At 39.8% G+C, this 27,654-nt stretch overlaps 2 protein-coding genes across 5 annotated transcripts in view; one reads left to right on the forward strand and one right to left on the reverse strand.

Annotated features, from left to right (window-relative positions):
• Positions 1-25,045, forward strand: part of CHRNA5 (cholinergic receptor nicotinic alpha 5 subunit) — a 29,621-nt gene extending 4,576 nt beyond the window's left edge. The window contains exons 2-6 of one of the 2 annotated variants that reach the window (XM_025389998.1): positions 11,538-11,689; positions 15,611-15,655; positions 17,407-17,516; positions 18,971-19,015; positions 22,863-25,045. In XM_025389998.1, coding sequence (XP_025245783.1) covers positions 11,538-11,689; positions 15,611-15,655; positions 17,407-17,516; positions 18,971-19,015; positions 22,863-22,887 — 377 coding nt within the window. In that variant the 3' untranslated portion in view covers positions 22,888-25,045. Of the gene's footprint in view, positions 1-11,537; positions 11,690-15,610; positions 15,656-17,406; positions 17,517-18,970; positions 20,553-22,862 lie in introns of those variants that run through there. The other variant, XM_025389997.1, reaches the window with a different exon arrangement.
• CHRNA3 (cholinergic receptor nicotinic alpha 3 subunit) overlaps positions 22,823-27,654 on the reverse strand; it is a 29,308-nt gene continuing 24,476 nt past the window's right edge. The window contains exons 6-8 of one of the 3 annotated variants that reach the window (XR_003120196.1): positions 26,329-26,521; positions 23,675-23,769; positions 22,823-22,962 (exon numbers count right to left, since the gene is read on the reverse strand). Coding sequence is in view for 2 of the 3 variants with exons in the window: in XM_025389995.1 (XP_025245780.1) it covers positions 26,393-26,521 (129 nt within the window). In the remaining variant the exon portion in view is untranslated. Of the gene's footprint in view, positions 22,963-23,674; positions 23,770-24,784; positions 26,522-27,654 lie in introns of those variants that run through there. The other 2 variants (XM_025389996.1, XM_025389995.1) reach the window with 2 other exon arrangements.

The following is a 27,654-nucleotide window of genomic DNA, read 5'->3' on the forward strand; positions in this document are numbered from 1 at the left end:
AGTGTTTTTTTTTTTTTTTTTGGAGACAGAGTCTCGCTCTGTCACCCAGGCTGGAGTGCAGTGGCATGATCCCGTCTCACTGCAGTCTCTGCCTCTGGGTTCAAGTGATTCTCCTGCCTCAGCCTCCCAAGTAGCTGGGATCTAATTTTTGTATTTTTAGTAGAGATGAGGTTTCTCCATTTTGGCCAGGTTGGTCTCGAACTCCTGACCTCTGGTGATCTGCCTGCGTCGACCTCCCAAAGTGTTGGGATTACAGGCGTGGGCCACTGCGCCTGGCCTGGGTATAGTTTTATAATGACAACATGATGGAAAGGATTATTTAAAATTATCCTTTTCTGTTCTGTGATGAAAAATGTTAATTTAGATGTTTTGTTCTCCTTTTGAGGAAACATGATGTTGTTTGTCCTACTATGTTTATTTATTTATTATTTTTACTGAGGCAGAGTCTTGCTCTGTCACCCAGGCTGGAGTGCAGTGGTGTGATCTTGGCTCACTGCAACCTCTGGCTCCTGGGTCCAAACGATTCTTGTGCCTCAGCCTCCCGAGTAGCTGAGATTACAGGTGTGTACCACGACACCCAGCTTATTTATTTATTTATTTATTTATTTATTTATTTTAGTAAAGACAGGGTTTCACCATGTTGGCCAGGCTGGTCTTGAACTCCTGGCCTCAAATGATCTACCCACCTTGGCCTCGCAAAGTGCCAGGATTACAGGCATGAGCCACCACGTCCAGCCCCTCCTATTGTGTTTCATTCAGTGACTTCATGCTCTTCTCTTCCAAAGTGTGATTATAAAATATAGCCTTTTACCAGTAAAAATAGGAGTTAAATATGAATATTTGAATTCTGACAAAAAAGATGATATGAACTTTTAGGTTTTATTTTTCTCTGGTTTTATTTTCATTTTTATTTTACAGTCAACTATATATATATATGGAATTAGGCAAAACTCTTTCCTCTAGGTCAGGATTTCTCAACCTCTGAAATTTTGTACTGGATAATTCTTTGTTGTCAGAGAGGGGGCGTCCTGTGCCTTGTAGGATGTTTAGCAGCATACTGGTTTCTAGCCATGAGATGCCAGTAGCACCCACGGAACAATGTCTCCAGACATTGTCAGATGTGCCCTGGGGGCAAAATTGTGCTTCACATTTGCTACCCCTTGAGAGCCACTTCTCTAGGTCTTGTTGACCAGGGCTTCTGAAACTTAGATGTACACAGGAATTCCCTGAGAATGCAGACGCTGATCCAGTAGGTCAGAAGCAGGGCCTGAGACTCTGCATTTCTAACAAGCTCCCAGGTGATGTCAATACTGTTGAGTCAGCGTATCACAATTAAATAGTGAGGTTGTAGAAAATTCCACATTCATACCATTGGGTAAACTCTCAAGGGAAACTGATGACAGTAATTATGAAAATAGTGAATTTACAGTGAATTGTAGCCCAAACAATGTAAGGTTAATAGAAGCTAAGAAAACAAGCATTATCCTGCTGTCCTAACAAAGCAGCTGTCTTCACTTTTCCATATTTTCTTCCAGTGCTTAGTATTCATTCATAATTGGACATCTCTAAGGGGGAAATTGGCAAGCGTCTTTTCAAGGTCATACAGGCAACCTCATGCACCATTAGGTGTTTTATTCCATAATACTGTAAATATACTAGCTCGTAATACATATTTATTGCCTGTTGAGAGATCTATAGCCCCAAGTTAAGATAATGAACTCTGCATTTACTTGATCTGATGATGCTCAGCGTTTTTTTTTTTTTAAGTGTGCAAGTTGTCTCATCTCCTTGAGAACTATTGACTGCACCTAAATTAATACCACCTAAGGTCATTCATTTTCTTACTGCAAGTGTTCTGAGAGTCAGGGTAAGATATTAAGTTTACTAAAGCATAGCAGTTGCAGTGTAACTTTATCCTATAATTCTGTGATAAAAATCAATATAAAATATAATGGAAATCCTAGAGTGAAAAAAAATCCCTCTATATTTTATCTGTAATACTTAAAATAATGATTGGTAAGCATTCTTGTTTGTCACATGGAAAATGTTGAATATAGTACGCATTTCCCCTCGTTTACAAATGGTTATGTTCACTGCTTTATCTTGCCGTTGCTTAAAATAGCCCTCCTAGGACTGCTGCAAAGAGGATTTTTTTTCCAAAAGAGTACAAGTCACTTTTTGCTAACTTATAAAAAGATACAAGGAGACTTCAGGGGTAGATTAACTGCTCCAGGAATGCCTTGATTATTAATTGGGGAGGTATAATATACATCACTCTTCAAATCTTTTTTAGATATGTTATCTTATTTCCTTCTTATGGCAGCCTGTGAAGAAGAAAAGGAAGCTATTGGCAGCACCTAGCAAGATTTAAAATGTGCATCCCCTTGACTCAGCAGTTTTACTTCTGAGAATCATTGCTGTAGAAATCTTTGCATCAGTATGGAAAAAGAGATTTGTTAATTATAGCATTTTTCCCGTTGTAGCATTATTAGAAATAACTAAAAACTGAAGAGTATAAATGCCAATCAGTGGTGAAATCTTAAATAAAGTCTGATGCACCTGTATTGAAGATCACTTTGCAGCTTATGAAGGAAGACTGGAGATGGTTGGACAGCTACTGGTATATAATTTATACAGTTTTGTTTTGTTTTGTTTTGAGATGGAATTTTGCTCTTGTTTTCCAGGCTGGAGTGCAGTGGCATGATCTCGGCTCACCGCAACCTCTGCCTCCCGGGTTCAAGCGATTCTCCTGCCTCAGCCTCCCAAGTAGCTGGGATTACAGGCATGCATCACCAGTCTGGCTAATTTTGTATTTTTAGTGGAGACAGGGTTTCTCCACATTGGTCACGCTGGTCTCGAACTCCCGACCTCAGGTGATCCCCTGCCTCAGCCTCCCAAAGTGCTGGGATTGAGTACAGGCATGAACCACCACACCTGGCTGGTATATAGTATTGAATGAAAAAAAACAAGTTGCAGAACTTAGAGGAAAACATGTTTCCATGTGTGAGTGAGCATGCATGTAATTTAAAAGATCTACACATCAAAATTAACAATGGTTACCCTTGGAGGGAAGGGGAAGGAGAGGAGGAGAGGGAGAATTCTTACTCTTTTTTTTTTTTTTTTGAGATGGAGTCTTGCTCTGTCACCCAGGCTGGAGTGCAGTGGTGGGATCTCAACTCACTGCAAGCTCCGCCTCCCGGGTTCACGCCATTCTCCTGCCTCAGCCTCCCCAGTAGCTGGGACTACAGGCGCCCGCCACCATGCCCGGCTAATTTTTGTGTTTTTAGTAGAGACGGGGTTTCACCTTGTTAGCCAGGATGGTCTCGATCTCCTGACCTCATGATTCGCCCACCTCGGCCTCCCAAAGTGCTGGGATTACAGGCGTGAACCACTGCGCCCGGCCAGAATTCTTACTCTTTATGAGCTTCTGGATTTGAATTTTGACAGTGATCACACATTACTTTTGCAATTATAGCATTATTTTGAGAAAAACCAAAATAAATCTGGGTCTGAGGTCTACTTCTGCTGCTTATTAGCTACTGGTGTTACAACAGTGGTTTGCAAAAAGGGTCAGTTTTGCCCCCCGCTCACCAACATTTGGCAATGTCTGGAGACACGATTGGTTGTCACGTGGGGCGGTGATATGTCTAGTGGGTAGAAGCCAGGGATGCTGCTAAACATACAGGGCACAAGACAGCCCTCCAAAACAAATAATTGTCCAGCCCAAAATGTCAGTAGTGCCAAGTTGAGAAATCCTGTGTTAGACTGCAGTGGTGCTGGAATATGCAGATGATGCACTGTGCAGTGGCAGAGGCGCCATTCTCACTGTGGGGTGTAGTTTGCATAGCCACAGAATTATAAGTATGATACAATAAGGTAAATAAATGTGCAAGTTTGTGCCCCAGGAAGACAGCACCAGGTCTTTGTTTTCTGCTCTCCCTCTGGCATCTGGCACAGAGGTTGGCACAGTAAGCAGCTAGTTGACATTTGTTGAATTAATGAATGAATTGAACGAGATATCACATTAGGCTCTAGTGTGGCTAAGTTGTAGCAGATGCTAAATATTTAAGAATAATTTATGGCAAAAACTTAAAATTATAGTTAATGTCTGTTTTTATCTGCAGGTTAGCTAAAGACTGCTAATATCCACATTTGGCTGCTGACCATGTTGGTTGACTTTTTTTCCAAATCATTACCTTTTGATAAGAAAATCATGATTCTTCATGGAAAAATGCCAGAGCAAAGCACTATCAAATGTTCCTAGAATTTTTTTTTTTTTTTTTTGACAGAGTTTCACTCTATCACCCAGGCTGGAGTGCAGTGGCACAATCTCGGCTCACTGCAACCTCCACCTCCCAGGTTCAAGCGATTCTTCTGCCTCAGCCTCCTGAGTAGCTGGGACTACAGGTGTGTGCCACCACGCCTGGCTAATTTTTTTGCTTGTGTTTTTAGTAGAGACAGGGTTTCACCATGTTGACCAGGATGGTCTCAAACTCCTAACCTCGTGATCCGCTCACCTCGACCCCCAAAGTGCTGGGATTACAGGTGTTGAGCCACCGTGCGCGGCCTAGAATTGGTTTTTTAAAAACTCAGTGGGAGGCCAAGGCAGGCGGATCACCTGAGGTTGGGAGTTCGAGACCAGCCTGACCAACATGGAAAAACCCCGTCTCTACTAAAAATACAAAATTAGCCGAGTATGGTGACTCATGCCTGTAGTCCCAGCTACTCAGTATACTGAGGCAGGAGAATTGCTTGAACCTGGGAGGCAGAGGTTGCGGTGAGCTGAGATTGCACCAATGCACTCCAGACTGGCCAACAGGAGCGAAACGCCGTCTCAAAAAAAAAAAAAAAAAAAAATCCTCAGGTATCTTTTTGGCTACATACTATATTTAGTGAAGAAGATTTTTTAAAAAACTTAAACTACTTAGATACTACCCAACATAGTAAGATAATGTACTTTATTTCATTTGATCCAGATGAGAGTGAAGCAGATAAGCAGAGGTTCTCCTTTGTATTAATGTTTTATAATGGAAAAATAAAAATGTTCACAAGAATGGTCCAATGCAATGAATTAAAAAGTTGTTGCCATACCCATTTAACAATTATTGACATATTGCTAACAGATATCCTTATTTTATATAGGCTAGAAAATTATGGGCCAGACGCGGTGGCTCACACTTGTAATCCTAGCACTTTGGGAGGCCGAGGCAGGTGGATTTGTTGAGCTCAGGAGTGCAAGACCAGCCTGAGCAACGTCTCTACAGAAAAATACAAAAACATTAGCTGGGCATGGTGGTGGCAGGAGGATTGCTTGAGCCCAGGAGATCGAGGCTACAGTGAGCCAAGATCGTGCGCTGTACTCCAGCTTGGGTGACAGAGTGAGACCCTGTCTAAAAAAAAAAAAAAAAGGGAAAAGAATAAAAAATGTGGGATATGGAGGTTAACAGCTAATTAATGGTGCCAAGTATTCAAATTAAGGTTTTCAGCTTTGCAGTTCTGTGTCCTTTCCTTTCCACCATACTAAAACTAAGAAGTAAGGTTACATTTCTTTGAAAATCAATGTGGTTTCACCAAACGATTTGACTGTGATTTTTTTTTTTTAAATGTCATTCTCCCAGTTCCTCAAACTTTAGGCAATGAATGATAGAGTTAAAATTGAATTTGTAAAACCAAAATATAAATCTATAGAAGTGTTAGTGATATTACTCTATACACATTTATACCTTTGTGAGGTATTCAGCTTAGTTTTTCTCTTAGCAGCTGTCCTTTTAACTACTTTAGAAGAATTATCCCATTACATTTTTTTTTTGTTCTTATCCTATTTTTAGTGTGCTTCACTGCTTGGTTTCCTTTGTTTTTCTGAGATATGTGGTTTATATGCTATTAGCAGGTTGTATTATAATTACTATGGTTTCAAGAATAGAGACTTAAGGAAAGCTTTATAGTGACCGTCATTGCACTGTGTTAAGAGTACCCAATGCCACAAGCACATTCTTCCTTTGTATTTTTGCAAAGTTCCATTGGCTAGGACTGTCTGGAGACAATCTTTGTTGGTCTGTCGGTTACTGTTACTTTAGCAATCATTTATGGAAGAATAAGAACGACCCTGTGCTGGCACTCATATATACACTTTTAGCTAATCCTTACAATAACCTTATAAGGGAGGTACTTTTTTTATACCTATGTTACAGATGAAGAAAAGTCATCTGCAAAGTTGAGTAACTTATCTGTCTTTTTGGTTATAGCCAATCCTATTAGGTGTGAAGTGCTATTTCATTGTGGTATTGATTTGTGTTTTCCTGATGGCTAAAGGTGTTGAGCATCTTTTCATATACTTACTGGCCTTTCATTGGAGAAATGTCTAAGTTAATTTAGATCTCTTGCCCTTTTAGAAATTGGATTATTGAATCTTTTTATTATTGATTTTTATAATAGTTCTTTATATATTTTAGATACAAGTCCCCTATCAGATATATGATTTGCAGATATTTTCTCTGGGTTGTATATCCTTTTGATGTAAGGGATCTTTTTAAATCAAGTTTTTTGTTTTGTTTGTTTTTTTTGTTGTTGTTTTTGAGATAGGGTCTCTCTCTGTCTCACTGGCTGGAGTGCAGTGGCACAATCTTGACTCACTGCAACCTCTGCCTCCCGGGTTCAAAAGATCCTCATACCTCAGCCTCCCTAGTAGCCGGGACCACAGGTGTGCACTACACGCCCAGCTCATTTTTGTGTTTTTAGTAGAGACAGGGTTTCGCCTTGTTGGCCGGGCTGGTCTCGAACTCCTGGCCTCAAGTGATCCATTTGCCTCGGCCTCCCAAAGTGCTGGGATTACATGCGTGAGTCACTGCGCCTGGCCCAAGTCAACTTTTTTTTTTTTTGAGATGGAGTCTCGCTGTGTCATCCAGGCTGGAGTGTGGTGGCGCAATCTTGGCTCACTGCAAGCTCCGCCTCCCAGGTTCAAGCGATTCTCCTGCCTCAGCCTCTTGAGTAACTGGGACTACAGGCGCCCACCACCAGCCCGGCTAATTTTTTGTATTTTTAGTAGAGACAGGGTTTCACCGTGTTAGCCAGGATGGTCTCGATCTCCTGATCTCGTGATCCGCCCGCCTCGGCCTCCCAAAGTGCCAGGATTACAGGTGTGAGCCACCGCGCCCGCCCCTAGTCAACAATTTTTAAGACAAGAAAGGGGAAGAAAACTAAAATGTAATAATGTAATAAGGCCGGGCGTGGTGAATCTTATAGCACTTTGGGAGATTAAGGCAGGAGGATCGCTTGAACCCGAGAGTTGAAGACCAGCCTAACCTGAGCTACAAAGAGAGACCCTGTCTCTACAAAAAATAAAGAAATTAGCTGGGTGTGGTGGAACATGCCTGTAGTTCCAGCTGTGTGGGAGCTTGAGATAGGAGGGAGGCTGAGGTGGGACGATTGCTTGAGTCCAGGAGTTCCAGGCTGCAGTGAGCCATGATGGCGCCACTGCACTCCAGTCTGGGTGACAGGGCGAGACCCAGTCTCAAAAAAAAAAAAAAAAAAAAAGCCATTACTGTCATCAGCGTATATGTAGTGCTATAGCGATGCCAGAAAAATGTTCATTTTGAATAGGATGAGCAAATGTTAACTATTTAAAACACCTTCTAAAAAGAACTTTTCCATTTAATTCAGTTTATTTAGAATTTAGCTCACATATAGTGTCAGTCTTTCCTACTGGACTGTAAATGTCGATGTTGTCTGTTTTGTTTACCAGTATGTTCCCAGTGCCTGTCTGATAAATGTTTGTTAAATTAATGAATAAGTAAACATCAAAGTGGGCTAGAGCTATTGGGGGTGTGGCATTCATTAAGTTAATCTAGAAAGTTGTCACAAGATGGAAGATGTTATTGTGACAAGAGCATGAAGCCAAGGGTGCCCCTCAGAGCTCTGCAGTTAATGAGCTCTGTAGCAGCAACCCTTCTGGTCATACATATATCCTGATTTGTAAAATGAGGGGATGCATTGGATTGTCTCCTTTTTAACATGCTGAGGTTTGTGAACAGTGTAAACTTAAAACATTTAGAGCCAGATAAAAAAGCATGACCACTAAGAACTTAAGTGCACTATCAAGGTTTTATGCTAAAATATCTTTGACATTTGCACCAGACACTGCTATAAAGTGTCATAAGAAAATGGTATTTCTAATATGGGATGTATTGTGAAGATATTCACAAAGCAGTATCTTGAAGATTCTCATTAGGTAGAATGTTGAGATTAATTTAGTATTTTATTTATACCCTGTCTACTTTCTTTCAAACAAGATTTGAGATAGCAATTCAAGCTAGTTTTTTTCCCCACTCAGGCAAAAGTTCCTTAGATGCTATTGAAAGACATTTTAGGCTGGGTGCAGTGGCTCACACCTGTAATCCCAGCACTTTGGGAGGCAGAGGCAGGCAGATCGCTTGAGCTCAGGAGTTTAAGACCAGTCTGGGCAACACGGTGAAACCCCATCTCTACCAAAAATATGAAAAATTAGCCAGTTGTGGTGCATGCCTGTGGTCCCAGTTACTCAGGAGGCTGAGGTGGAAGGATTGCTTGAGCCCAGGAGGTCGAGGGCTGCAGTGAGCCAAGATGGCACCATTGCACTCTAGCCTGAGTGACAGAGACCCTGTCTCCTAAAAAAAGAAAAAAAAAAAAAGATTTTATTTATTAATACTTTTATCTTTTAACCCTTAAATTTTTGGTATTTCAGGAACTATAATTAGGATTAGAAGAGGAGAAATGGTTCAATAATGCTATTTTAACTTGAAGCTCTAAAATTAATGGCTTTTAAACAATAAGAATGACTCTAGTGTATAATTTTCTAAATGAGTCTGAATATCTTCAATGCTGTGCATTTCAGCATAAGGAGATTTACAGGTGTCACCACACAAACTCCATAGTATTTGAAGATTAAACTAAGTATCTTAAACTAGTTACTGCCCGGCGCAGTGGCGCATGCCTGTAATCCCAGCACTTTGGGAGGCTGAGGCGGGTGGAACACCTAAGGTCAGGAGTTCAAGACCAGCCTGACCAGTATGGTGAAACCCATCTCTACTAAAAATACAAAAATTAGCCAGGCATGGTGGAGTGCACCTGTGGTCCCCGCTACTCGGGAGGCTGAGACAGAGAATCACTTGAACCTGGGAGGTGGAGGTTGCAGTGAGCCGAGATCACACCACTGCACTCCAGCCTGGGCGACAGAGCGAGATTCCATCTCAAGATAAATAAATACAAAATAAAATAAATATTTTTAAAAAATTAAACTAGTTATTCAGGGAAGCAGGACACAAACTCTTGAGGAGTAGGTTATTTATGAAGAACTAGGCAGCAAAGGAGAACTGGGAAATAGGTTTCCTTGAGCTAGAGTACCCGGGTATTCGTTCATATCTCTGCGTGGAAAACATGGTCTGTTGTCATAAAGAGAAGATTTTGTGAAAGTGTTAATTTCTCTCCAACCATTTCTTTTAGGTTGGAGAAGAACCATCACTAGCTACTGTAATCCTTGTGCATATATTTGCTGATTAATAAGCCAGTGACATTTTTGTTTCAAGTAAAAGTGTTTTTTTTTCATAATATCATTAGTCTTAAGTAAATGTCATGCTTGCATTTTATACATTTCACATTTCCTTAAGTGATCCCAGGCCAGACAACACTGAAAACTCATTTCTTCAGAGAGGCTTATTCGAGCTCTGTAGGAGTATAAACATAACTATGATCCCCAAATCTAACCAGTCTTTGGCCATGGTATCCAAAACATTTTATATTTTGACTTTTTTTTTTTTTTTTTTAACAACTTAGGTCCTAAAATATATTTTTTTGGAAGAAAAAAGTTTATTTTAGTATATTTAATGGCACATGTTTCCTGATTTTTGAACAGGAATTCCTCCTCTTCATTTTACATTGGGCCTTGTGAATTATTTAGCCAACCATGTTCACATTCACACACAAGCATACATACGTACATACATTTATTTATTTGTTTTTTGAGACAGAGTCTCGCTCTGTTGGCCACGCAGAGTGCAGTGGCATACTGTAGGCTCACTGCAACCTCTGTCTCCCGGACTCAACCTATTCTCCTGCCTCAGCCTCCTGAGTAGCTGAGATTACAGGCGTGTGCTGCCATGCCTGACTAATTTTTGTGTTTTTAGTAGAGACAGAGTTTCACCATGTTGGCCAGATTGGTCTCAAACTCCTTACCTCAGGTAATCTGTCTGCCTCGGCTTCCCAGAGTGCTGGGATTACAGACATGAGCCACCGCCTATTTATTTTCTTACTGATCTTGAAATAAACCTTTCTTGACTCTTTATCCTCAGTATCCCTATATCAGCGTAACTTTTGAAAGAGGTCATTCCTGTGTTTGCACTCTGTCTTAAACATACTCCAAGTCATCTCTCTTCTCTTCCTGTGGATGGCGTTTGTTAGATTCACCGTCTACCTCACTGTTGCTAATCTAGCACTCAGTTCTCAGCTGCCTCTCCATGGCTCATGAGTAGCATCAACAGATTGGGAGGCTCAACCCTTCTTGCTACATTTTCTTCATTTAGCTTCTAGGACAGCATGCTGTCTGCTATCTTTGAGTTCTTCCTTCCTTATTCCCTAAAAAGCAGTTTTATACAAATGTTTTATACAAATATAACAATATATTATACAAATATAGTAGCAAAGTATGTCAAAGCTAAATAAGTCACTCAATATTTATATATTTCATATTAAGATTATGCCAATAAGGTCAGGCACAGTGGCTCACATCTGTGATCCCAGCACTGTGGGAGGCTGAGGTGGGCAGATCACCGAAGGTCGGGAGTTCAAGACTATCCTGGCCAACATGGTGGAACCTCGTCTCTACTGAAAATACAAAAGTTAGCCCGGCATGGTGCTGGATACCTGTAGTCCCAGCAACTCGGGAGGCTAAGGTGGGAGAATTGCCTGAATTCCAGTGGCAGAGGTGGTGATGAGCCAAGATTGCACCACTGCACTCCAGCCTGGGAGACCAGGCGGGACTCCGTCTAAAAAAAAAAAGGTTATGCAAATTAAAGCAATTTTAACATTTATAATTGATAAATGAACTTTGCTTTAGTGTATCTGTTTTCTAGCTTTAGAATTTCAAGATAACTCCTGCCGCCCTGGCAATTTAAAAGCTTTTATTATTTAGATTTGAAATTATTCTGTATTGAGGACTGAATGTTTCTTAAGGAACTCAGTATATTCCATAGTCAGTATAATTTAAGACATATCTGAGCCAGAGAGTCCCTTATTCGATCAGAAATACTTATATTAATACTTCATTTTAAAAGCTGCGTTAATAATAGCCTAAGTTGTAGTTTGGTTCATTATTAATAATGCTGAACTTTTTTTTTCCTATTTTTTTTTTTTGGAGACAGTCTCTCTCTGTGGCCCAGGTTGGAGTGCAGTGGCCCGATCTTGGCTCATGGCAACCTTTGCCTCCTGGGTTTGAACTTTTGTTTGAAAGTATAGGGATCTGGTGGGAGAGAAGCCAGTACATTAACTTTTAGAAATTTGTTATACAGGATTATCTGAACCTTCTTCTATTGCAAAACATGAAGATAGTTTGCTTAAGGATTTATTTCAAGACTACGAAAGATGGGTTCGTCCTGTGGAACACCTGAATGACAAAATAAAAATAAAGTTTGGACTTGCAATATCTCAATTGGTGGATGTGGTAGGTGTGCGTATCCTTCTATACTCAATTTCTCACAGATTTAGTGAGAGCCTGGTGTGTGGCCAGGCACTGTGCTAGGCACCAAAGATTACAAAGGTGATTGAGGCAGTCCTTTGCCTGAAGGAACTCACCAAGGAAAAGTAATAATTGTGTCACATACATGATAACACACTGTGTTTATATATTTTATAGTTTAGAAACTGTTTATCTCAATTTGGTAATTATAAGTCTATCTTTAACAAATTCAAAGATCTAAAACATTGTATATTCCTTAAATGTGTTAAAAATAGGTTCAAAAAGTTTAAGAGTAACTTGTTAGCTTGAAAGTAGGGAAAAGAAAAAAAAAATTTTTATGTTTAAGAGAAAAAGTCCAAAAATAGAGTGGGAGATTCTTAGGACCTAAAAGTATCACAAGAGATCATTATCTTGGGCTCACACTTAAAACATTTCAGAAATTTTTCCATGTGACATTCATCAGTAGAATAAGTTCCCTTGATAAATTGTTCTTATTGCCAAGGGATTCTATCTATTTAAACTAAAACATTCATGCTAATTTTTAAACTAGTTTCTTCTTGTTCTGAACGTGTAAATCAATAATTATTTCCCTGTTGTGTTCCCAGAATAACCAAGTATATGTATACATATATATATATGTATGTTTTAAAATAACATTTATAGATGTGCTTTGTGTTCTGGTTACAGAAGCAATGGGTGATTTTTGTAGAGAATTTGGAAAGGGCAAAAAATTACAAATGAGAAGTTAAAAATTGACTGTAATCGTACTACCTGGAGATGACTAATATTAATAATTAGTTGTGTTTCTTGCCAGACTTTCTTTATGTGTATATTACAAAATTGTAATAATATTTTAGAAATAATTTGATTACTGCTTTTTCTCTACTATGACATAATGAACATTTTCCTATGTCATTACATGCTCTTCAAATGTAATTTTTAATGGTTACATATTTCATCTATAATTTATTTAAGCATTCTCCCATTTTGAACAGAAACTTGTTTCCAATTTTTCTTATATAATTAACAACGATGAATATATTTGTATACAAATGCCTGAACATCTCCTTTCCTTAAGAAAGGCAGTTAGTGAACCAAAGGATATACCTTTTTCAAAGTCTATAGCTATGTCATCTAACTGCTTCCAGAAAGGTTAATGAATATATATGGACTGTGCACTCAACCTTTGGCTAGTCAATATGGGGAGATTTTAAATGAAAATAGGAAAGTGGAAAAGTAAGGTGGTGGCCAGGCACGGTGGCTCACGCCTGTAATCCCAGCACTTTTAGAAGCCAAGGCGGGTGGATCACTTGAGGTTGGGAGTTTGAGACCAGCCTGGCCAATATAACAAAACCAGATTTCTACCAAAAATACAAAAATTAGCTGGGCGGTGGTCCGTGCCTGTAATCCCAGCTATTCAGGAGGCCGAGACAGGAGAATCGTTTAAACCCCGGGAGGCAGAGGTTGCAGTGAGCTGAGATTGTGCCACTGCACTCCAACCTGGGCAACAGAGCACGACTCTGTCTCAAAAAAAAAAAGAAAAACAAACAAACAAAAAAAACAGGAAAATAAAAGTAAGGTGGGTGGGGCTTGCTCTCAAAGATCTTTCTGGTTGAGGTCATTGGCACACAACTGGTGTAGAAAACTGTAGCACTAACTCATGATACCAGAAAGAGCTGGGAATTCAGATCTTGATGAATGACCTTATCAAAGAAGGTAAGGTAGATGAGGTGGCACCTGAACTGGCTTTGTAGGAAGTGTGGGGTTTGACATGGGAGAGAGGAAAAGTATTTAAGTACAAAGGAACAATATAATCGTAGGTATGTATGATAACTGAGCCTTGCTGTACAGCTGTTTAGATCAAAAGATGAATGTTGGGAGCCCTGGCATACAGGAGTGGTCTGACTGGATGGTGGAGAAGATGAGGAGGATCCCTGCATGCCACTTTGTCTTTGCTCCTGCCATGTTTACTTCTTGGGAGAGCTTTCCAACCGGCACTAGCCATTTATTATTCAAGGCCAAATTCATTTGTCAGACCCTTTGTGAAATCTTTCCAGACTGCATAAGACAGCCTCTTCTGTGTTCAAACTTTTTTTTTTGCACTTTAATATGGTGTCCATTACACTCACTGGTACTCATGTGCTCTGGCATTTCACCTTCAAAACTGGGTGAGCTTTATTCCTTGTATCTGTCCTAGAGCCTAGTACCGTATCTGGTACATAGTAAATGCTGAATGAGTGAGAGACCTGATAGGCTACAGACATGATCAAAGCAGTACTTTCAGAAGATCAGTAAAACAGTAATGTACATGATTTTGAGGAGTGAAAGAGAGACTAGAAGATGAGAGGCAAGTTAGAAGACCACACAGAAGGAGCAGGACTTGACCACTGAATATGGAGGGAGGCATCACATTTTGAAGCCTAGGTGATTAGAGTGGAAGAGTAACACATTTGAAAAATACTGTTGGCCGGGCGTGGTGGCTCACACCTGTAATCCCAGCACTTTGGGAGGCTGAGGCGGGCAGATCACGAGGTCAGGAGATCGAGACCATCCTGGCTAACATGGTGAAACCCTGTCTCTACTAAAAAATACAAAAAAATTAACCAGGCATGGTGGCAGGTGCCTGTAGTCCCAGCTACTCAGGAGGCTGAGGCAGGAGAATGGCGTGAACCCGGGAGGTGGAGCTTGCAGTGAGCTGAGATCATGCCACTGCACTCCAGCCTGGGTGACAGAGTGAGACTCCATCTCAAGAAAAAAAAAAAAAAAAGAAAAAGAGTCTTCACTGTTATGGCAGTAGGGCAGAGAAGATGATGAGTTTGATTGTGGTTTGAGATGTTAATTCCAAAGAAAATGTTCACTAGCTTTTGGGAAGTCAAGACTGGCTCTGAGATGACAGATGAGAACAAGGATGTCCATCTGGAATTGCTGGCTTGGAGGTGACTGTTGAAAACTTTGATGAGTTTTTTTGTTTTTGTTTTTGCCCTTGCCTCTCACCTCCCACTTTGATGAGTTTTTAAAGTTAGTGGGAAGAGCAGGAACCTGATCCTTGAGGAACATTTGTAGAAAGTGGTAGAAGGAAGGGCTAATCAAGCAGAGAAGTTGGAGAAGGGTTGCTTCTTGAGAGAAGAGCCCAGAAAATGAAATGTCAGTGACTACGAACATGGAAGAGGACTGGAGTCAGGGGAGATGAAGGGTGGTGAGGGCCCTGGAGATGGAGAATGGAAAAGTCACTGAATTGTGTCTGAGCTATTTTAGGTTCCTTTTATCGCTAAGCTCCCTGGAATCATATTTGGTGGATTCCTACCTTATTTCCCACATATTCTGTCTTTTTTTTTTTTTAAATCTCATTTTTGGCTTGTTTTGATTTTAAAGATACAATCTTTTTATAAATATGATTACCCCTGAAACTCTTCTGCTATGCTTACACTTGTAGTTAACATTTTTCCATTTATTAGTGGTTTCCTCCTGGGGATCATCCTACATTTGTCTGTCCGCATTTTAACACCTCTGAAATCATGATGTGTCTTATAATTCATGGCAGCTTGAAATTCATTGATAGCTTTTTTTTCTCCTCTTAGTGCTAAGCACATAAAATAATACTGTGCTTATATCTTAGACTGCATCTTAAATTTGAGGAAATATAGTAGTTGAGATGATTAATGTTAAATGCAAAAATGCCAAAGGTATCTTTTAGTGTAGTTTATCTGAAATAGAGAGTATGTTGAAAGGAATAATGGGAAATTAGGCTGGAAGAAAGATCCTAACTTTCTAGAGAACCAGACTGATGAATGAAATGTGGGTACTATGTGCAGAAGAGTGTTTATATAACAATGTGAAATTTATTGTTTAAAGAATTATTGTTTCTGTAATTGAAATCAACCTTATTTAAATTTTTGCTTTTTAAAGGATGAGAAAAATCAGTTAATGACAACGAACGTCTGGTTGAAACAGGTATGTATAAAATTCAAACAGGCACCCAATTAGTGACTGAGACACCTGTTTTTATTATATGTCTTGTAGCAGAAATACAAGAGGATGTATATTTGTGAATATGAATGAATACGTGAATATATGGCCTTGGTGGATTGGCAGGATACAGAAAGATGAGGGTAGATGAAGTTCTTGTATTTATTCAACTAGTATTTTTGGAGTGCCTATTATGTGCCAGACAGTGTTATGTGGAAACAGTAGTGAACAAAACAGACAAAAAACCCTGTGGTATTAGTCTGTCTTCACCCTGCTATAAGGACATACCCAAGGCTGGGTAATTTATAAAGGGAAGAGGTTTAATGGATTCATAGTTCAGCATGGCTGGGGAGGCTTCACAATGATGGTGGAAGGCGAAGGAGGAGCAAAGGCATGTCTTACATGGCAGCCGGCAAGAGAGCGTGTGCAGGGGAACTGCCCTTTATAAAACCATCAGATCTCATGAGACTTATTCACTATCACAAGAACAGCACAGGAAAAACCGTCTCCCTTGATTCAGTTACCTTTCACTGGGTCCCTCCTACAACATGTGGGGATTATGGGAGCTACAATTCAAGATGAGATTTGGGTGGGGACACAGCCAAACTACATCACCTGCCCTCATGGAACTTCATTCTAGTGGGGGAAAAATAACAAGTCAGTTGTGTAGTACCTTAGAAACTGATAAGCTTGGGGAAAAACACACTGGAAAAGAAGATAGGGAATATTGGCGGTGGGGGGGGGTGTACTTATAAAAATGGTGGTCAGAGAAAACAGCATTGAGAAGACAATGTCTGAACAAAGTCTTGGCGGAGAGGAACCAAGCCATGTGTGTATCTGGGGAGGAGGGTTCCAGGCAGCAGGACCTGCAAGTGCAAAGGTTTCTGAGGCTGGTGTGTGCCTAGTGTGTTTAAGCAGTTGCAAAGAGGCTGGTGTGGCTAGTGGTGAGAGAACCATTGGGGAGAGGGGGTGTAGGAGATGGGGTCAGATAAGCAAGAAGAGGCTGGTGGAGTAGCAGCTGCTTATAGTCCACTGCAAGGATTCTGACTCTCTGAGGTGGAAATGGGCAAGAATGAAATGAATTTTTTTTTTTTTTTGTAAATAGTCCCTTTTATATAAAGGACTTTTGTTTTTTTCTGGGCCACCATGCATATATCCTAACTACTGTTGAATGCTTCCTTTTGTTTTCCTTTATCCCTAATTTTTATACCTACTATTTGTTTCCTAACCCCAAACTCCTGAAAGGCATATATGCTTTTCTCAGGCTGCAGCTCCTAACTTGATCACAGAATTGTAACTGCATGGAGGGTAGGGCAAGGTGTTGAAATATGCAGAATGTGCAATAAATCCAACTCCCTTTTGCATGGACCAGAACAGCCAAATTGGGTGACAATACATCTGGAAAAAAGAATGTTTCCCTTGAACCTGGGTATTAAGTGCGTGTGGCTTCAAGTACTGGATGTAGTCAGTCAGTTGATGAGAGAAGAGCTGCTGAGCAGAGCCATGAACACATCTAGCTCTGGTTCTCACCTGTGTCTCACAGGGACCATGGTGAGAACCACCACACAAGGGGACAGGGTTATCTGGTGCCCATAATAAGAAAGATAGAGAGGTGTTCTCTATTCGGGGTAGAGGTGATCTCATGTCTAAAATTTCTGGTGTGACGAAAAGTATAGTATTCACTGTTTTTGACTATTAGTTTTATTGAAATTGAGGCAGATTTCTTTGTTTTAAAGGAATGGATAGATGTAAAATTAAGATGGAACCCTGATGACTATGGTGGAATAAAAGTTATACGTGTTCCTTCAGACTCTGTCTGGACACCAGATATCGTTTTGTTTGATAAGTAAGTTGTATTCTAAATATAGTTTCATATTTCCAAAAGAAAACATTTGTGTTTCTATTAGGCACTAATAATTTTTCTCCCTTTTGAAAATTGTTTAGGTATAAAAATCAAATGACATGACTGTATGTATTGGGTGTGATTACATGTTTTATAGATGAGGAAACAGAGGCTTAGGGTGGTGGTTCATAGAGCTATCACGTGGCAGATCACAGAGCTATCACATGGCAGGGTAGGGGGGTCACACCAGGGGGACTGATACTTCCATTTACCCTTTGATTTACTAGACTATATATTTGGCGGACTTCCAGATTTTTTAAATATGTTTTTTACATCGTTGAGGTCATATTTTATGTTGAATTGTACATCCTTCTAATTGCGTTTAAATACTGTATTGTCATTTTCCCACAATGAAGAATGCTGGGTTAATTATTAATTCATCTTTAGAGGCATCCTACCTAGGTGTGTTTTGAGGATTTTTTTTTTTTTTTTAAACTTAGGGGAGAGGATAATTCTGGCTACCAGTTTTATTTTTTTCTAATAATTTTTTTCTAATAATTATTTTTTTCTACCAGTTTTATTTTTTTTTGCCCACTCCTGGGCAAATCTGGGAATTTGTGCTTATCTTAAAGCACTTCATCTAATTTGAAAGAAGGCCATTTGGCATGAGGACAGGGCAACTGCTATGCAAAAATATCTTTAATCTTTTGACACCTTTTACCTCCATGCTTCTTAAGAAGTGAACAAAGCTTGTAAGGACACATCATGCAGCTTCCTGGAGCATCATTTTATTTTCAGTAATTGGAAACATTTTTATATTAAACATGGATATATTACAGAATAGTGTGCAAAAGCCACATTAATTTGAAGACAAAGAGCAACATTTTAAAGAAATCTTACGTTGGTGGTGTGCTTTCCTGCTAGGCTTTTCTAGTATATGAATTCACTTGGTGGGAGAGCTTGAGAGGCACAGCTGCTTTTCAGGGCCATGCCCAGCTTGGTGTTGATGGTCTTTCCCCATCAAGTAAAAAACGGCCAGTATTTGTGATGTAGGAAGAAGAGCACTGTGCAGGGAGTCTGGGAATGTGGATTCAGGTTCTGGCTGTATGCGTGCCCATTGTGTAAACAGCCTGAGTCTGTTTTGTGTGTAAGGTGAGGTCTTTTCAATCATTAGAATCTCAGGCTTCTGTGAAATAGAGATTTGTCAGTTCTGGAGTAGATGCAGAAGAAGGGGTTCAGTTCTCATAGAGTTAGATATTTAAGGAATATATTCCTGGAACAGGAGTATCTGTGTAGCAGATATTCTGTGTAGCAGGCATATCTTATCTGAAGTATAGTAATTTAAAAATTATTTCATGCAATCAGTGATAGGCCTGCATTTATATTAGGCTTATGTTAATACAATTCATGTGCATTGTTTAATTTCTGCATTGTTATTGTCTATGTGTGTATTTTAGTGCAGATGGACGTTTTGAAGGGACCAGTACGAAAACAGTCGTCAGGTACAATGGCACTGTCACCTGGACTCCACCAGCAAACTACAAAAGTTCCTGTACCATAGATGTCACGTTTTTCCCATTTGACCTGCAGAACTGTTCCATGAAATTTGGTTCTTGGACTTACGATGGATCACAGGTTGATATAATTCTAGAGGACCAAGATGTAGACAAGAGAGATTTTTTTGATAATGGAGAATGGGAAATTGTGAGTGCAACGGGGAGCAAAGGAAACAGAACCGACAGCTGTTGCTGGTATCCATATGTCACTTACTCATTTGTAATCAAGCGCCTGCCTCTCTTTTATACCTTGTTCCTTATAATACCCTGTATTGGGCTATCATTTTTAACTGTACTTGTCTTCTATCTTCCTTCAAATGAAGGTGAAAAGATTTGTCTCTGCACTTCAGTACTTGTGTCTTTGACTGTCTTCCTTCTGGTTATTGAAGAGATCATACCCTCATCTTCAAAAGTCATACCTCTGATTGGAGAGTATCTGGTATTTACTATGATTTTTGTGACACTGTCAATTATGGTAACCGTCTTCGCTATCAACATTCATCATCGTTCTTCCTCAACACATAATGCCATGGCGCCTTGGGTCCGCAAGATATTTCTTCACAAGCTTCCCAAACTGCTTTGCATGAGAAGTCACGTAGATAGGTACTTCACTCAGAAAGAGGAAACTGAGAGTGGTAGTGGACCAGAATCTTCTAGAAACACATTGGAAACTGCGCTCGATTCTATTCGCTACATTACAAGACACATCATGAAGGAAAATGATGTCCGTGAGGTCTGTGATGTGTATTTACAAACGCAGATCTGCTTCCATTCTAAGTTCAGAAGTTACTTTCATTAATTTTGGCAGAGTAAACAGCATGACCCTTAAGTAAGACTAAGCATAGATTGAGGGCCAGAATGGTTGACATAATTTTCTATAAAAGATCTTTACTAAGGCTTGTTTCAGTTAAAACACCTGCAAAATGGGGCAGCTACACAAATCGCACTTCTCCACTTCCGCCATCAGCATCTTGGATAACTCGAAAGAAAATTTAATGTTATATATTCTAAGGAATAATAATCCTGCCATATTTCTTGGTTCTGACATGATGAATTTTTTAATTTCTTGGGGTGAGGGCAGAGGGTGAACTGTTTTAATTTTGTCTTTAGTAACTTTGTTTCTAAATTGTGACAATCTGAAGGCAGAACTCGATTATAACAGTTAATGGAGTTATCAAAAGTTATTTTAGGCTGGGCGCAGCGTCTTCACGCCTGTAATCCCAGCACTTTGGGAAGCTGAGGCGGGTGGATCATTTGAGGTCAGGAGTTCGAGATCAGCCTGGCCAACATGGTGAAACCCCGTCTCTACTAAAAATACAAAAATTAGCCGGGTATGGTGGCACATGCCTGTAGTCCCAGCTGCTCGGGAGGCTGAGGCAGGAGAATCGCTTGAACCTGGGAGGCGGAGGTTGCAGTGAGCCGAGATCACACCATTGCACTCCAGCCTGGGCGACAGAGCAAGACTCCACCTCAAAAAAAAAAAAAAAAAGTTATTATAAAGAATGAGCCTAATGTGGAATTTATAAATATAGCCAATATATTTTTCTAAAACAAATCTTTTTGTTCATTTATAAGAGAATGTTAGGGAAATTAAGAGAAGTAAGGTGTTCTTTTGTGTTGTTATATATCAGAGGATTCATTGAAACTTAGTGTTTACTGTGCTTAATTTGCCTAAAATCAAAAATTTGCTTAAAACTTTTTTTATAGAAAAATTGCTCTGTCTCCTTAAGGTTAATATTGAAAATTCAAGAATTGAACATGAATACATTTTAATTTTATTAATGTGATCACATTGGCCTGCATTTTCTTTCAAAATGTGTAAGATTTCAGTTTTGTCACGGTTATTTCTTCTATTGTGTATTATTTTAAATCTATGACTATAGTAATATTTTCATAATTGAATGCACATTAAAATTATGTGAATTATAATTTGTAGAGCTATTTTAAATGGAAAATCTTCCATCAGGTATGAGGAGACAGAATAAATCTGGCAAAATAATAGCCTTTACCCCAAAAGGGACATTTGATGTATATTTTTTTAAAACATTTTTTCATATTTGAATGATTTAATTTTAATAAGACTTTCCTTCCTTATTAATTTCAATAGGTTTTTGGGGAGCATGTGTTTGGTCACATGCATAAGTTCTTTCATGCTGATTTCTGAGACTTTGGGCAACCAACATAAAAACTTTTTAATGCTTGTGGGTTTGTAAAGTATCTGTTTGGTGGTAGCATAATTAAATTAGTTTGTAAGGTTTGGAGCTATCAATGGAGTTTTCAAAGGTACATTATATTTATTAGATAATGGTTTAGACTGAGATGGAATTTAATACATGTCTGCAAAGTATTGTGCAAAAGGGCCATGGCTCATACTACTAGGATCGGGGAGGTTGGCTTTATTTTCAGAGGAAAACTTAGAAGCAGAGGTGGCCAGGTGCGGTGGCTCATGCCCTGTAATCCCAGCACTTTGGGAGGCCAAGGCAGGTGGATCATGAGGTCAGAAGTTTGAGACTAGCCTGCCAATATGGTGAAACCCTGTCTCTACTAAAAATAGAAAAATTAGCTGGGTGTGGTGGTGTGCGCCTGTAGTCCCAGCCACTTGGGAGGCTGAGGCAAGAGAATCACTTAAACTTGGGAGGCAGAGGTTGCAGTGAGCTGAGATTGTGCCACTGCACTCCAGCCTGGGGGACGGAGTGAGACTCCGTCTCAAAATAAAAGAAGCAGAGAAGTAACAGAGTGTTTACAATGCCCTAAATTCTAAATTATCCTACACCTTGGAGGCATAGTTCCTACAGAGGAACTACATAGACACCATCCTTCATAGAGGCTCAGGGCCAGGGAAGCCCCTGGTCAAGGAAACGGCCTGGTAGAAAGGGCTGCTCAGTGGCTGGGCTCATCCTTCTCTTTCCTTGTGGTGGCTCTGAGCTGTTCAGCCAGCTCCCTACTAAAGCTGGCTCCAGGGAGGACCGTTCTGTGCTCATGAAATTAGACTGAAGTGGTCCCTAGGGAATCCAAAAATAAATAAAGTGTGTATGTGGGGAAGATGAACAGCTTTCTAACATGTATTATTCTGAACCAACTTTTAATTTGGCATGAAATTAATCTCAGGCTAGAGTCTCTCAAAATATTAAAATAAGTAAACACTGCTGGGCAAGAATAAATAGCAAGAATAACTACATAGTAAGAATAACTTTTAGTTTATTGTAAAATATCCAAGTAGTCTATTTTAATCTATCAAAGTAAACCACTTGTAATATAAGTTGATGTGTAAATGAACATATTTTGTAGTGTCTTTTTTTTTTTTTTTTCTGAGACGGAGTCTCGCTCTGTCGCCCAGGCTGGAGTGCAGTGGCCGGATCTCAGCTCACTGCAAGCTCCGCCTCCCGGGTTCACGCCATTCTCCTGCCTCAGCCTCCCGAGTAGCTGGGACTACAGGCGCCCGCCGCCACGCCCGGCTAAGTTTTTGTATTTTTAGTAGAGACGGGGTTTCACCGTGTCAGCCAGGATGGTCTCGATCTCCTGACCTCGTGATCCGCCCGTCTCGGCCTCCCAAAGTGCTGGGATTACAGGCTTGAGCCACCGCGCCCGGCCTGTAGTGTCTTTTAAAGCTTATATCTATAACAGACCATCAGGCTAGTGTCTGTCCCTGAGCTGAGTATAGGGTCAGTTACTGTTTACAGGCAGCAACGGGAGGCAGAAATTGATTTGGCTTCTAACTCAGTGTGTTTGTTATATGTTAAAATATGTACACAATTTACAATTATTTAATGCATTTTAATTTTTTTCATCACAGGTTGTTGAAGATTGGAAATTCATAGCCCAGGTTCTTGATCGGATGTTTCTGTGGACTTTTCTTTTCGTTTCAATTGTTGGATCTCTTGGGCTTTTTGTTCCTGTTGTTTATAAATGGGCAAATATATTGATACCAGTTCATATTGGGAATGCAAATAAGTGAAGCCTCCCAAGGGACCGAAGTATACCTTTAGTTAACACACATATATCTTATGGCACTTAAAAAATTATGAAAATGTAAGTTATGTGTTAAATTTGGTGCAAGCTTTAACAGACTAACAGTTGCTAACCTCAACTTATGTTAACAGATGATCCATTTGAACAGTTGGCTGTATGACTGAAGTAGTAACTGATGAGATAACATTTGATCCTCTAAAAATAGCAGCAAAATATTATCTGAACTGTACTAGTGAAAAATCTAGTGTTTGTATCCTGGCAAATAATACTAATTTATAATCCACAGTAAAGTTCATCCTTTGTGCTAAAGAATTCCAGTTGTATTTGAAGACTGATTTTAAAACTTTTCTGCATCTGGTAAATGTTTCCTGTACTCACTGAGTAACAGCTAATCTTTAATATATTATACTGCTATATTTAAAAAGCTGACTACTTGATATAATTACTTAATGTGATGCTTGATATAATAATTACTTAATGTGGCCGGGCACGGTGGCTCACACCTGTAATCCCAGCAGTTTGGGAGGCCAAGGCAGGCGGATCACCTGAGGTCAGGAGTTCAAGACCAGCCTGACCAACGTGGAGAAACCCCGTCTCTATTGAAAATACAAAATTAGCCTGGGTGGTGGTGCACACCTGTAATCCCAGCTATTTGGGAGGCTGAGGCAGGGGAATCGCTTGAACCCAGGTGGTGGTTGCGGTGAGCTGAGATCACGCCATTGCACTCCAGCCTGGGCAACAAGAGCGAAACTCTGTCTCAAATAACAACAACAACAACAACTTAATGTGATGCTGCTTTTTCATAACCAACGTTTTTAAAATAAATGAAAAACAGGAATTGGGACCTCCTTTAAGGCTTACTTTATTCTTTAGATGCTTAAACTTAATAATTATTGTGTTAACTATTTCTGTAGCTTACCTTCCACTGTAAAGTCATAGAGTAGACAACTCCTGTGGACACGCAGTAGCATATCCTTAACATTAATTTCAATCCTGTTGTCCACATTTCCCACAATTAATAGAACCATCTTCTATGTAAATTGTGGTAGTATCTCTTTATCCTTGATCTTAGAATAGTCAGTCCACTACAATCACATGAACCCCATTTAAAAAACATATTTAGGGCCGGGGGCAGTGGCTCACATCTGTAATCCAAGCACTTTGGGAGGCCGAGGCGGGTGGATCACTTGAGGTTAGGAGTTTGAGACTAGCCTGGCCAACATGGTGAAGCCCCGTCTCTACTAAAAATACAAAAGATTAGTTGGGCATGGTAGTAGGTGCCTGTAGTCCCAGCTACTCAAGAGGCTGAGGCAGGAGAATTGCTTGAACCTGGGAGGTGGAGGTTGCAGTGAGCCGAGACTGCACCATTGCACTCCAGCCTGGGCAACAAGAGCGAAACTCTGTCTCAAAAAAAAAATAATAAAAAACACATTTAGGTCTAACTCATTCTGTGAGAAAAGTCTTCTAATATTAAAAATAGTATTCTAATTTGGTATAAGCACACTGTTATATACTTGTAATAGTTCAACTTTCTCTCTTCATTGTAATTACAATAATAGAATCTTAGAGTTGCAAGGGCCTTTAGATGTAATCAATCTTAGTCTATTAGTACAGCATAAATGATTTAGTACAGTATAATGTATCAAGGATAAAACAGTTACATTTCATCTCTAAAGGTCACCACTTCAGGTGTGACCAGGTAGCAAACACTGACAAAAACCCTGCGTTCAATTTAGGACTCTTAGCTGTTGAGATCACAAACACCTCATTTATTTATAAGAAGTAACCTATCTAAGTTCAAGCTAATGCTCTTTGGAAGACAGAGCAGACCCTGTCTAATTTGCATTTAATTGTAGGCAGGTGTTTAATGCCATTTAATGAGTGAAAGCCTGGTGTGATGAATTTAAACTGCCTGTTAGCTACCTTAGCTTGTATACATCTCTGATCTCTCTTATACTGCCATTACTGTTACTTACGATTTTTATATATAAATAAATTTTGTTGACATCTTTCTTTTGACTTATTGAAACATGAGTCACAGCAGGCTGCAATTCTGTCCGTTTTATTTTTGCATAGGAAAAACAGCTAGTGAGACAAGATTCAAACAGTCTCTGAATCATCCGTCAGTGATGATGATCATGTTAAGATTCAGAAGTGTAGTACATGATACTCTTTCTTAACAATTTGTCTAAAGCAATGTTTCTCAACCAGGAGCAGTTTTGCTCCTAAGGGGACATTTAACAATGGAGACATTCTTGGTTATTGTAACTGGTGAAGAAGCAGGGTATGTCATTGGTATCTAGTAAGTCAAGCCCAGGGTACTGCTAAAGATCCTACAATGCATAGGATACCCCCACTCTGTCCCAACACATACTTATCCAGCCCAAAATGTCCATAGTGCTAAGGCTGAGAAACCCTGTTCTAAAGGTTCATGCTATGGTCGGAATGTGTCCTCCCCAAATTCATATGTTGAAACCTAATCCCAGTGTGATTGTCTTAGAAGGAGGGGGCCTTGGAGAGGTGATTAGGCCATGGGGGCTCTGCTCTCATGAATGGGGTTAGTGCCCTTATAAAATAGACCCCACAGAGGTAGCTAGTCCCTTCAGTCATGTGAGGAAACAGCTAGAAGGCACCGTTTGAGGAAGAGGACCCTCACCAGACACCAGATTTGCTGGTGCCTTGACCTTGGACCTCCTTCAAAACTGAGAAATAAATTTCTGTTGTGTATAATCCACCCAGTTTATGGTGTACTAAGACAGTTTATTAACAATGAATAACTAGGCATGATTTCTCATGGTATAATTTAGAATTATGCAAGAGAATTAGTTGAAGCTCTCTGAAATGGAGGCACAGCCCTTTAGACCCAATAAAGAATGAGAAATGCATGGTGAGAAATGGGTAACAGTAGGAGATTGCTGAATTAGTATAAACCTGCAAAGAGATTATGGGCTAAATAAGAAAAACCACTGGGAGATCTGCAGTGATACTGAACTGAATGACTTTTCATATTTCTCAACAGCATTTTTCTATCCAGTTTTGTCTTAAAAGGAAACATTTTTACACGTATATTCCATAGCACAGCACACTACTTATCACATAGAAGAATCACATTTTGACATCTCTTTACCATGCCAAAAAGGCTAGTTAAATGTTCATTTATCCATAATAAATATTCTACTTTTTTTCGCATGATTCTTTTTTTGACAAAAACCAAGATAACTGGAAAATAAGTAAACCTCGAAATGCCAAACACAAAGCTGGTAGCTTGATAACAGAAAGTACGTTCCTACTAAGCAGCAGCCTCCTCCTGCCCTGACACAAGGAAGTCTCCCAGGCAGGCACACAGCTTGGTGCTTATGCATCTTCCCTGGCCATCAGGGGTTGCAGAAACAATCCTGCCGTCCCTAGAATGCACACCAGGGTGAAAACCCACAGAAAAATACGATCAATCACCATGGCAACATACTTCCAATCATCTTGAATCTGCAAAACAAAATGATAAAAGAGGAAAAAAACATGGAGGGAAAGGCAAAATTAATACATTTTCAATACTGAAGATTTAATAAATACATTGCAGTAGAAGCCATTTTGTCTCTAATATGCAAGAAGCCCTTTTTTTCCCCTAATTGATGTAGTCTGAGGAAATCTACCATTCTCAAGTTTCTCTTGATGCAGGAGAGAAACAGGTGTAAAAGATTTGTCATGTTAGATCTGTTTCAAATCAGAAGTTTCCTAATATATGCATAACCTAGTTTTTCTAAATTGAATTCCAATTTTATAAAGTTAGTGAAACTAGTTTGGACTTCCACGGAAGGATTCTGGGCCTTGGTTAGAATGCCTAATATAGTCCAACATAATCTACAAGTGCTTCAAAGTACTCCTTATCCAGTTTTGGATATAAATTTCTGGCTGGGTGCAGTGGCTCACACCTGTAATCCCAGCACTTTGGGAGGCTGAGACCACTTGAGATCAGGAGTTTGAGACCAGCCTGGCCAACATGGTGAAACCCCGTCTCTACAAAAAAATTAAAAAAATGGCCAGGAGTGGTGGTGCATGCCTATAATCCCAGCTACTTGGGAGGCAGAGGCATGAGAATTTCTTGAACCCAGGAGGCGGAGGTTGTAGTGAGCCAAGATTGCACCACTACACTCCAGCCTGGGTAACAGAGCGAGACCCTGTCTCAAAAACAAAATAAATTTCTTTTTAACATCTGTTCCAAAAATGAGAACACACATCAGGGCAAGTCCATCCTCATCACCCTTTCCCTCCCCACTGCCCTCTCCACGATGCCCAGCTGATCAAAAGTCATTTTTAGTGTAAGGCCAAAGTATCATGGAATACTGTGCTGTTGGAGAGCAGGTTGAACATCAGAAATAATTGCTGACAATAAAGTAAAAGATGGGAGAAAAAGCAAGACCAATTGTATATCATACAGCTTCAATTTGGGCTTGAAATAGGAAGGAAAATTGTAGGGTAATTATACTCCTAGACAATTCAGAAAGCAAAGAAGCCATAAGTGAATTGAGAGAACCCATGAATCAGCTGATTTTAAAGCAATAATCAAAATAAAGAGGCAGCATGTAATTTATTAATTTAAATATACTGAAATGGCACTG

The sequence above is a fragment of the Theropithecus gelada genome, chromosome 7a, assembly GCF_003255815.1.
Source record: "Theropithecus gelada isolate Dixy chromosome 7a, Tgel_1.0, whole genome shotgun sequence".
NCBI lineage: Eukaryota > Metazoa > Chordata > Mammalia > Primates > Cercopithecidae > Theropithecus > Theropithecus gelada.